Here is a 12,473-nt window from a genome sequence, read left to right as displayed (position 1 = left end):
ATGAATCCTTTCTCAAGGGGAAGACAGGCAAGTTAAGTATCTATAATTAGATACACTTTTATACTATACATACCTAATTATACATGTAAGTGCGTGTTTAAGTTATAAGTTATACAATTAAGCAAGCACACGTTTTCAGATTAGAAAGAAGTTTAGAGACATATTATTGCAACATTTTCATAAGTCATAACGTAAGATAGAAAAATCAGGAGAAATTTAAAAGTGATTAGTTTAAAAAACACTCCAGCCTTAAATCCTGAAAATAGTTAACTATTCCTTTAATTAAATGAAGAGCTTTCTTGCAATATACTTCAATTATACGGCAAACTAATTTACTCGCTAATTAATCACGAAAACGCAAATAGCTTTGCGAATCCGTGATCTAATTTATCGAAATTTAAATACACTCATTAACCATTGTCAGCTGCTACACGCAGATAGGTAAATCAATGGAACATCCGTTAGTTAATATTCACAGCAAAAGATTTTAATTCCCCGTTGTATGATACATGCTTTCCCAATCAGAGCGTGGCGCGAACAAGCCCATACTAGGTCTGTATTACAGTCCCAGTAGCACTCAAGATAGACGGTTGTTTTTCATTAGGGCACGATCTAAAAACGGTACGATTTTAAAATTAGAGCACTTTTTTTTCTATTCCTGTCTTTGGTGTTTAGTGGCCAGTGTTGCAAACAAAAGTCAATCGATATATCGATTGATTTTATTTTCTGCCTCTTGTTTTTGAGGTAAAAAGTGACGTGTTTTTGAGGTAAATTCGTGGCAGTGTCGTGTCAAGCGGGGATTATTGGAGTAATCAAATTAGCTCTAATTGAGTTAGTGTCTCGTCGGCGGCGAACGTCAGAGTAGGCCAATGTTTTTGTTGAAATAACTACATTTACGCTTGTTTTTGGTGTTGTGCGCGATTGGATTGTGCAAAGTTTGTATATTTTGCTTGGTTTTACTTAGTTTTGCTTGGTAAAATTATCATGTCATAAAGCTAGCTCAACGTTGTACCTACAGGTATTAATGTTAGAAAAAATAGTAGAACTGTTAACCTCAAATTCTCGAATATGCATACATTTAATTGAGTGTTCAGTGTATTCATATCATATGTCTTATTATTCGTATTTTACCCGGCGGCCCAATAGCAAAAATAAGGTTATGATTTTGGCGCGTAAGTACCTATAAAAACTTTAAATTTTGAATTTAACTGATGAGCGGAATATACGAAGAAAATATTTACAAACATTACTGAATTTTCATTTCACCAGGCGGGCGGTTAGATTAGTATACAATTGTTTTAATAACACTTGCTAACTGTAGGTATTAGGTATAAAGTAGATTGCATTTGCAAAACTCCATACTATACGAACAATTGCACCTGCTGTATTATATCACACGTAAGTATAAACATTTGTAACATTTTCCGAGTTTTTAAACAATACTATGAATCATTGACACACACGCAACTCTATCTGACAAGAAAATAGTGATTTGATTCGTAAAACACGTATTATAATTATTTATTTTTAATTTTACTTAACTATAGTTAAATATTAATAATAAGGCATAGGTATATATGGCTTACACATAAAATATGTTAATAAGCTAATATATATTCTGGAAATACGAAAAGATAAATGATGAGGTAGGTACATTATAAAATACCCATTACCTCACGCACAAGGAAAACTGTCCAACAATCGTTTTTTTTCCCTTCGCGGACTTATTAAGCCACGATGCGGTAAAGTAATCCAATTGTTCTGTTGTCAGGCAGCGGCTTAAAAGGACTATTATTTCATTTGCCCCTAGCAAACATTCACAGGCAAACCAATATAATCGAGACCTCAAGTTCCCTTACAACTCTGACTACTTAAAGACCAACTAATACTGGTCGATTTGAAGCGAGTACTTGTGAAATAGAAACAACAACTCGGTTGCCATCTTGCGGAATTCTCTAGACACTAATTTTAATTAAACTCATTAACTCATTTAGAATTTGAGGTTAGCTGCGCGACACTTTGACTGGACTACAAATTGGTAGGCATAAAGTCTTAAATGGTCTTATGGATGAAAAGTGAATTGCAAATTTTAAATGCGATTACGCATGCGCGACGCATTTATACATAGGTACTTACGTATTGCGGGTCGCTTCCAACCGGCACGTATGGAGGTCCAAGGGGGAGGCCTATGTTCAGCAGTGGACGTCTTATGGCTGAGATGATGATGATGATGACTTACGTATTATACAACTAAATAAATAAGACCAAAAACATTTGTAATAAAAATCTAAATAACATCAACACATTACATTTACAATGCTATGAAACAATGATTGTAATATCGATGACAGACAATCGATTCAATCATGATTACGATTGTAATCGCTCATCGGTTACGCGATGTAATGTTTCACGTTGATTACTTAATACACATCATTAACTCCTAGCTTAATCATCCATTATAACACAGTTATAATGGATGGTTAAGCTACGAGTTCCCATAAACTTTTTGCGTCTTTTGATTTTCCTCCACCCTCCTATCGTTTTTTCGAGAGACGCCTGTTGAATCTAGAGCGAGTTATTTGCCCAAATTAAAATGCATACATTTTAGCAAGGAATTAACTAATCATGGAATCTTGAGCTTAGTGAATCCCTCTCATTTACCTCCCTGAGATATTAAGTAAACTTGCTATCGTTTATTACACGGCAAATGGGAAAGATGTTTGTCAATAATGTACATAGTTAAGTTTTTTCAAGCGCACGAGGTCTATTTTGATTTCCGTGCATGCATTTGATTTCGGTGTTTTGAAAAAAGGTAACAATATCAATAGTTATTTGAGAAACACCATTTCCTAAAGCTACAGCAGCAGCAGCAGTTTGAGCTACGTACAAAATAGACAATAAGAAATGACCACCGAAGTCACGCCAAATTGCTTAGCCCAGAAAACCGCCTAATTATATTCATATTCGTTACGAATTACCTTTTAAAACTGTTACTGCCACTGGCATAAGTAGTTTAAGAAACAATAGACGTGGCATGGAAGGTCATACGTGTAAAGTAAGCGATAGACTAATTAGATACACTCATGCTAAATGGATACATCGTGCAAAATGTTAACTGACAATTCGTCAACCTTATTGTAAAGACATAAGGTACATTGTAGGTCAGTTAAGATTGTTGCTATTACTCGTAGTAGGGGTTTTCCACAAAAAAATACTTTGTCGGGGATGTGACGCGGATGGCAGCTACCTACCTTAATACTGCCGTATTCGAACTTCAAGATATTCACAAGAGACGACTCGTACTAGATCCATTCTAGATACGTTATAGTTTAGATATCAACTAGTTCTCTTTTGCAGCGCAATTTGGGCAACCAATGTCACTTTCACGTTATATATGTAGAGTAAGATATCTATTAGATGTGAATTAGATCTCTAAGTCATATCCTGTGGAAATCGTTCAAGAGTATCTCGAGAATCGCGCAACAAATTTGACAGGTTAGATCTTAAACATACCGTTATCGTATCTTGGTGATGTCTAAAAGATGTCTATTTCATAATCCGAATCGGGCCCATAACCTGCAGAAATATATACTGTTGAACACCTATAAAGCTGAGTTCAGTAGTTCAACCTGCTAAAAAGATTTCTAATACGGAATCTGTTCTTCACCCTGCTAAAAATCTGATTATTCTGTAGAGTCCATACGGAGTTTGTTCCGAATTGATTATTTTTGTCACTGCCATTTCGGCTCGAATCTTTATTGGAGTTGAGCGAAATCATTAAAAAGTCCGGTGCCCACTCGCAGTTGAAAGAAACTCGACTAGAAATACCTGCCCATCGATCTGAAGGCGGTCTGTTTCCATTACACGCTTCTAATCCATTGATGGAGTATATACTGTAGTACCTATTGGGGGGCGATTTGTGAATCGATCGCTCGATTTCGTGTTTTCACATTAATCTCAACTACTATAGGCATTTAAATTCTACTAATAGAATTGAAAACGAGTAGTCAATACCACTAGATTCCCAATTTCTATCGCTCGTATTTCAAAAATTCACCGTTATCACAGATTTTCGAGTGACGAAATCGAGCGCTCGAAATTCAAAAATCGGCGCCCGTGCCAACGAAAAGGTTACTAAAATTTCTTACAATTAGTAAAGCAATTTGTTGTTAATTTAGCACGCTGTGTAGTGATTTTAACCCAGGAAAATTTGCTTCGTAGTAGGGATTGCTAACAACTAGTAGGTAGGTTAGGTACATGCGGGCGTCAAAATCATAAAGTTATACAGGTACATCTTAAGAACGTATTAGGGATAGATTTTTTCGGCAATTTATAAGCGACCGTCGGCTACGGTAACCCTTAATGTTGGGTGAAACGCAAGCTTGTTCGCCACCGATGCCGTATAGAAGTAAAAAAATATGTTCAATATAATAATTATATTTCAAAATAATGATAAATTTTCTGAACCTTTCGATCCAGAGGATTAAGTTCAAGTCTCACCAAGTACAGTAATTTTTCCACTTTTAAATTAATTCTAAGCTTAATGATAATCTTGTTTGTTTTTCAATCGCTTATTTATTTTTACTAGGTAAGTGTTCCATTTACTGTCACATCATAACATCACATTTTAAAATAACTTCCATCTCCAGTTCTCTTAATCCGATCAGCGATCGATTGCCGATCGACAATCTTCAAGTCATACGCCCAACCAATCCAAGCGAAGAAATCAATGAAGGCCTTCGAAAAATTAAGCCAACTCCCCAACTCCGCTGCCCTATAATCCCAGGGAAAAATGTGATGGTAGTTATGAGAACCTTCACCAAGAGTAACCAACATTACAGAGAAGTTTTCCGTGGCTTTGACCTTTTTGTCGTAAGGTCTGTTTCCAAAAATGTGTGCAGCGCTGTTTATCAGACAAGTGTAGTTCATGCTGAGAACGAACCGTAAGATATTTGCGTGGAAGGCGATGTTAAAGGTCTCATTCCAGAAGTACATGGGAATGGCGGTTGGTATTATGTAACCTATCAAAATAAATATTGGTAACGCGTATCTGGAATAAAAAAGTTAAAATTAACATAGGAAATTGGTATTAACAAGTTTGTATGAAATGATACTCATTATACAAATAAAAAGTTTAGTTCGAACATCCAATTCATCAGAGAAAGTCGTATTTCAGTATTATAAATTCAAAAAATCAACAGGATGATTAATTAGAACGTCTACTGGCTACTGGAGAAAATAAATAAGAATCAAATTGAGTACATGACAATTTCTGGTTCCTTAATGTAGCATTCCATATTTATACAATACAATACAATACAAATACTCTTTATTGCACACCTCAATAAAAGAAGACAATACAAAAGAAAACAGAAATACAGGCAGAGGTAAACAACAGGCGGTCTTATCGCTAAAAAGCGATCTCTTCCAGACAACCTTTGGGTAGCGGAAATTAATAAATATACATATGTTAGTAGGTGTTGCAAATGCAATGAAAGAAACTTATCACTAAATACATCGAAAACAGACAAATTACCATGCAAAAAATAAAAATAAACAGAATAAAAATACATATACAATACATAAACATACTTACATAGACATACATAAATAAATACATATATTGTACTAGCTGTTGCCCGCGACTTCGTCCGCGTGGAATCTTATCTTCAACATTTTACATCTTTAGTACATATAATTTTCATATCCAAGCAATGTTGAAATAAAGTACTTTTCTTTTTTAGCAAGTTGTATGAAGTTTTAAGTCAATTGGATTTTGATGTTGGTTGCTGAAATTACTTTTCTTGTATTCTCATAATTAGGTACCTATGCCTTTATACAAAGATTCAAGTTCCGCACTCACAAAATATCTGATCTCCATACAAACTTTTAACCCCTTTCTCACCACTTTGGGGGATGATTTTCAAAAATGCTTGAATTAGTTTTCATGTTTTTTAATTTAATACCTTTTTTTGCAAAAAGTTCAAGTTCCTAGCTTAAAATTAAATTTACACCCAAAGACGAACTTTCATCCCCTTTTTTAACCCCCTTAGGGGTTGCAATAACTTTTTTTTGTAATCGGCTATTATGTCTTTCTAAGAAGTTTCAAAGCATTTGTAATGGATTCAAACTTTGAACCCCATTTTAACCCTGTTAGGGGATGAATTTTACAAATCGCTGAAATCGCTTTTATTGTCTTCTAATAATATCCCCAAATACAAAGATTCAGATCCCGCGCTCGAAAAAATGTATGATATCCATACAAACTTTCAACCCCGTTTTCACCACCATAGGGGATGAATTTTCAAAAACGCTGAAATTAGTTTTCTTGTATTTTAATTTAAAACGTTATTACAAAGTTTCAAGATCCTAGCTTAAAATAAAATTTGCACCCGAAGACGAACTTTCATCCCCTTTTTAACCCCCTTAGGGGTTGAATTTCCAAAAACGTTGCAATCACTTTTTTTGTAATGGGCTATTATGCCTTTCTAAGAAGCTTCAAAGCATTTATAATGGATTCAAATTTTCAACCCCTTTTTAACCCTGTTAGGGGATGAATTTTACAAAACCCTGAAATCACTTTTCTCGTCTTCTAATAATATCCCTAAATACAAAGATTCAACTCAACCACTGGAAAAATTTTTTGATTTCCATACAAACTTTCAACCCCTTTTTCACTATCTTAGGGGATGAATTTTCAAAAACGCTAAAATTAGTTTTCTTGTATTTTAATAATATATCTTTTAACGAAGTTTCAAATTCCTAGCTCAAAAGAAAACTTTAACCCCATACAAACTTTCACCCCATTTTTAACCCTGTTAGGGGATGAATTTTACAAAACGCTGAAATTGCTTTTATTGTCTTCTAATAATATCCCCAAATACAAAGACTCAAGTCCCGCAATAGAAAAAAATATTCATATCCATACAAACTTTCAACCCCTTTTGCACCACCTTGGGGGATGAATTTTCTAAAACGCTGAAATTAGTTTTCTTGTATTTGAATTTGATACTTTTTTACAAAGTTTCAAGTTCCTAGCTTAAAATGAAATTTGCACCCGAAGACGAACTTTCATCCCCTTTTTAACCCCCTTAGGGGTTGAATTTGCAAAAACGTTGCAATCACTTTTTTTTGTAATGGGCTATTATGCCTTTCTAAGAAGTTTCAAAGCATTTATAATGGATTAAAATTTTCAACCCCTTTTTAACCCTGTTAGGGGATGAATTTTACAAAACACTGAAATTACTTTTTTCGTCTTCTAATAATATCCCTAAATACAAAGATTCAACTCAACCACTCGAAAAAATTTTTTATTTCCATACAAACTTTCAACCCCTTTTTCACCACCTTAGGGGATGAATTTTCAAAAACGCTGAAACGTTTATTGTATTTTAATAATATATCTTTTTACGAAGTTTCAAATTCCTAGCTTAAAAGAAAACTTTAACCCCATACAAACTTTCATCCCCTTTTTAACCCCCTTAGGGGTTGAATTTCTCAAAATCGCTTCTTATCTCTTGTACACTTTTTAAATGCAATCTGGTGTGCAAATTTCAACTTTCTGGCTTTTGTAGTTTCGGCTCTGCGTTGATGAATCAGTCAGTCAGTCAGTCAGTCAGGACACTTGCATTTATATATATAGATATAATATAATATAATATAATATAATATAATATAATATAATATAATATAATATAATATAATATAATATAATATAATATAATATAATATAATATAATATAATATAATATAATATAATATAATATAATATAATATAATATAATATAATATAATATAATATAATATAATATAATATAATATAATATAATATAATATAATATAATATAATATAATATAATATAATATAATATAATATAATATAATATAATATAATATAATATAATATAATATAATATAATATAATATAATATAATATAATATAATATAATATTACGCTGTTACGTCGTCGCCCAAATCTAATGTTTAATTTGTCTTTGGTTTTTATTTGTAGTTTCTTTGTACTTATTGTATTTTATTTTGTAGTTTCACAGTGCCTTGGTTTTACTGTAATGCTGTGTTACTTATTTGACTAATAAATAAATAAATAAATAAATAATAAATATTTATGTTGTAACAACATTTTTTTTAAAGCCTCATAGGCATTAATATCTTTCGTTTCTAATATAAAGGCCATCTAGCGTTGAGCGTTGGTAATACTGGTTTTAATACTTGCATTGATCAACAGAGGGCGTGAGTAGCTCGCTATTGGATTTTTCTTCAATAAAATGTTTACTCTTATTAATTTACAGAAATTAAAATCTTATTAAATATTTTACAACTTTCTTCTTTCCTTTTTGGAAATTATTATTAAGTATCTTTTCTTATTGAAACGAGTTTTGGAAGCTGTATTTACATCGTGCGCGCAACGAAACGCGGCGCAGCAGTGGAAGTATCTTCAGTTTGATCTGTCAGCTGTCATTTTCAATTCGGATGAGATGGTGTAGTTCGATTCGTTTTCTTCAAAGGCCAGTGAGCCACATTGTTTTTAAATCGCGGCTTAAACCGCTTAATCGTAAGTATTTTTCTTGATCTACGTATCAAATTGTTCGAGATGTGTTCAGTGCTTATTGTTTTATTACTTATTTTCAGGGAGAATATTATGTTCCTCTTACCATAACCTCTGAAGGCCCCATGCATCGACATGAAAGCACGGACTTACAAGCCGGCTTCTTTTCTGCATTGGGTAAGTTGCTCAACCGTTCTGGCGAATTTTAACTCTCGTCGAGGATCGGCCAAGCCACTCATACTTATTGTTTTTTAAATTATTTCCAGGGCCTTCAGGAACGGCCTTCAGGCAGGGCTTTTAAGATGAGGTATTTCAAGATGAGGTTTTCGTTTACCCCTTCAGTACCCCAGTTAGTCGAGGGCGTCGGTATGGGCAAGGATGTGCTCCAGGCCGCGCGAAGCTGGTGCTTCCTTGGCGGCTTAACTAGCATGGACGTTCGGAGGCGGCGGCTGCGGCACCGGAGTGGTTGCTCACCACCACGAATCTGCAGGGCTCATTTCTCATTCCTTATCTAACTGGAGGTCAGACGGTTTTTTATTATTTTATAAAGGCGCCCAATATTTAAATATTTTTACCCCTAGTTACCAAGGTCTTCCAGCCTATTGAAACACAGACTCACCCCCTGTGCTCTAAAAATTAATACCTATTTATTTAAGTTACGACTGAGCTAGTTATTATTATAATATTACCACTTAAATTTCTTGTCGGAATGGTAAATATACTTGTTAATACCAATTTCTTTATTTTTTTATTTTATACCACTATAGGGCTCCCCGTACCGTTACAATGTCTAATTTTTTAGCCAAATGTTATGTCGGTAGCTATTAATAGTGCGGAAAACCTCTTTATCGACAAGCATCAGTAATTCAGTATTAAAGGAAGGATATCCAAAATCTCTCTTGGGTGGCTTACCTTTTTTGAAACGCCAACAAAGGATTGTTCAATATATCGGACATGTCCATATCTTTTCCTCGCCTTTTAACTTCAGGGTGTCTATGTACAACCATGTGCTTGAAGTGCGAGAAAAAAAATCCCCTGGTGGCATTATGTGGGTCACCATCCGTGTCACTATATCGGTGGTGCATGCGGTGGTCCCGAACCCAAGTGTAAACGGAGTTCTGGCCACCCAGCGTTTGAAGGATGACCAGGATTATTTGGAGAGGTAGCTTGGCTTTGTAACCCGTGTGACACCAAAGACGATGTGCCCCACAGAAGGTGCCTAGCGTTGATAGCTCTGTCATTACTGCGGCTGGAAAGAATTGAACAGTTACATGAAAAACAGGGTATTTAACATGTATATGAACAGCAACGTGTAATGGGACAGAGACAGACCAAAAAGAGATGACGGGTTGACTTCGACGCTTTTCGCAGCGACTGACGGGAGCATGCACCAAATCGTGATGAGTGGCGGGAGAAAGGGGAGGCCTTTGCCCAGCAGTGGGACACAAGATAGACTATTTAATAAAACATGTTTATATTTGATTTCCCTATATTTCAGCACAGTTGCACATGCCACCTTGTCAGAGTGACGTGTTGCGATTTCTAATTGTAGTCTACTAACACCCCGATTCTAGATTCTGCCTGTTGGGCTACTTTGAAGCTAAATGTTTTTGTCCAGTTGGCTTTTAACCATAAAACAATTACCGTAGAAGACGGTAGGCCACCGAGCTGATGTAAAACAGAGGTAGAGCCCGTAGAGGGCAGCCACGTGACAATATAAGAGGAAGCAAACTTGGAACCGATAGGAGTCCGCCTGTGGAGCAACCAGCTTCGGTAGGCCTCTTGGCTCTTCGTTAACTTCGTCGTGGGTCACGTTTGAAGCCATTTCAAAACTGAAAAAATGGATTAACACTTGAATTATAAGTTAACCCTTATAGACATAGGCGTACGGGTATTTCTTACATACATTAATACAAATATTTTGTAAACTTAATTTCGATTTAATTTTCTTATTTATGTATTCATAAATAAAAAGATATAAAATAATAAGTCGAAGATACAAACATTGATTCTAAATTCTAAGGAGATATTTGTTGTTGTCTGTGAAAAAGATCTTTTTATAATTAAATTGTGTTTCAGCAACATAATTATAAAAAAAAATCTTTATTATTATTTTTGAACGTTATGCAACTTATGTATTCGTTTATTTACTTTGAATGCTTTCAATTTACCACGATTAACTTTTTTCTGCTACTTCAGCACACTGATTTCAAGCACTAAAGGCTGACTTTGTGGCAAAATAATCCTGACATTAAATTCAAAGATATATAGGTATATGTAACTCATCTCTTCATTTTATTTTAACAACTAGCGGCTCGATTCGGGAAATGAATTAGACACTCACTAGATATGAAATAGTAAAGATATGTGACGTTCCACTGCAAAAGGTACCCTATGGCGGCTAGCGCCGCGATTCGGGAAATGAATTAGAGATTCACTAGATATGAAATAGTGAAGATATTATCTTTACTATATCGTATCTAGTTAATCTTTAATTCATTTCCCGAATCGCGCCATAGCTTCGTGCCGCCCAATGTACATTAGGATGTACCTACACTCAGTTTCGATAGAATGTCAACCTTAATTAAAAACAAATAGCATTTCATTTGTCTTGTAAAATGTTTCGAGCAAATGAACTTCAACCCAATTGGAAATACAGCAAGATTCTAACTTCCTTGGCTATAATTTTGTATGGTGGGCGGCACGACGCTGGAGAACAAACCAAATTATATCATTGAATAATTTATTTTATTATTTTTATCCACAGTCGTATACAGTTCAATTATCTTTTCACATCACCTTTTCGGAAAAAGGCTTTTGCTTCCCTGCTAGGAGGGATCAAAGTGGCACTTTTCTTCCCTGCTAGGAGGAATCAAAGTGGCACTTTTCTGTTCAAGCACACTATTTTTAAATTTTTTTGCACATTATTTTTTTAGCTTAAATAATCTGTTTAAGCATCAGATTGTGTCAACACTAAGATTTTTTTATTTTCCTCATAGTTGATGTGAAAAGCAGTATGTGTCACACGGTATCAAAATTATTTCATCTTGGGCGTTAACACTTGAATCCCTCATTACACTCAGGATTCAATATACGCCCTTGACGGAAATATATCATTTTGATCCCTTGTAACACAAACTACTATTACCTATTTAGAAGTGAAGCACACGGTCGTTCTTATTGGGCCCAGTCGCGTTTTTGGATGCAAAAAATTAACATAAGATAATGTTGGCCTACCCCAGGCCTCGTTAATTTTGTACCACTGACGTAAATCCGACGTAAGTAATTTCACACACAGGATGCTCCTTTTATACACTGCCAGAAATTAAGTAATCCAATCACTTCTTAATCTTTCGAGTTTTGGAATCACTTTATCATGTAACCAATATTTACTTTGATTTTCTTTCTATTTTATGTGTTTGCCGCTGTCTAAAAAAAATATTGTGTGCAACGGTACATAAAGTTAATACTAAACTTTTTGGGCATGTCTTTATAAAACTGTCGTTTCGTTTTGTAATCGGCCCTTGAATTTTAAGGACCCTTTTTATGTACATGTTGCACAAAATACTACTTACTGTATTAGAGACAGAGTCCACGGTATTAGAGAACACCAATGTCGTGTTAAACATGACACTATTTAATAATATTTTTTTTAATATTTAATAATACTTAAACTGCAAAACGTAATTCAAGAGTTTCAAGACCAAACAAAGTAAACAATGTTGCCACTTTTTACTAGCGCGTCTTGTATTTACCTATGTAAAAATAAGTAAATAAAAGTACTTTTTTTAAATAGTAGGAGTAAAATTACGAATAAATAATTTATCTTCTTTAGCATGATTATGTATCAAAAGGAATTTAGTACTATTTTACAAACAAATTATTGCAATGGCAAGATTGTCTT

At 34.4% G+C, this 12,473-nt stretch overlaps 2 protein-coding genes across 3 annotated transcripts in view; one reads left to right on the top strand and one right to left on the bottom strand.

Annotated features, from left to right (window-relative positions):
* The first annotated feature begins 545 nt into the window (after window positions 1-545).
* The window catches only part of LOC134667205 (guanine nucleotide-binding protein subunit gamma-e), a 103,137-nt gene continuing 91,209 nt past the window's right edge, over window positions 546-12,473 (top strand). The window contains exon 1 of one of the 2 annotated variants that reach the window (XM_063524531.1): window positions 546-621. The gene's annotated coding sequence lies outside the window, so the exon portion shown is untranslated. Of the gene's footprint in view, window positions 622-784; window positions 936-12,473 lie in introns of those variants that run through there. The other variant, XM_063524530.1, reaches the window with a different exon arrangement.
* LOC134667219 (acyl-CoA Delta(11) desaturase-like) lies at window positions 4,621-10,499 on the bottom strand. Its single transcript, XM_063524546.1, has 3 exons — window positions 10,214-10,499; window positions 9,482-9,818; window positions 4,621-5,053 (listed from the first exon to the last, which is right to left on the bottom strand). The coding sequence occupies exons 1-3, from the start codon at window positions 10,392-10,394 to the stop codon at window positions 4,624-4,626; spliced, it is 948 nt and encodes a 315-aa protein (XP_063380616.1). The 5' UTR covers window positions 10,395-10,499; the 3' UTR covers window positions 4,621-4,623.

Source organism: Cydia fagiglandana, chromosome 9 (genome assembly GCF_963556715.1).
Source record: "Cydia fagiglandana chromosome 9, ilCydFagi1.1, whole genome shotgun sequence".
Classification (NCBI taxonomy): Eukaryota; Metazoa; Arthropoda; class Insecta; order Lepidoptera; family Tortricidae; genus Cydia; species Cydia fagiglandana.
This window is presented reverse-complemented; position numbering and strand designations above follow the sequence as displayed.

What these genes read in the sequence shown, in the direction of transcription:
- LOC134667219 (XM_063524546.1), bottom strand. Translation starts at nt 10,394, where the DNA reads ATGGCTTCAAACGTGACCCACGACGAAGTTAACGAAGAGCCAAGAGGC. An exon ending in GTGGCCTACCGTCTTCTACG is followed by an intron (nt 9,819 to 10,213) that starts GTAATTGTTTTA and finishes AATTCTTTCCAG; the next exon opens with CCGCAGTAATGACAGAGCTA. An exon ending in TTGTTGGCGTTTCAAAAAAG is followed by an intron (nt 5,054 to 9,481) that starts GTAAGCCACCCA and finishes TTTTTATTCCAG; the next exon opens with ATACGCGTTACCAATATTTA.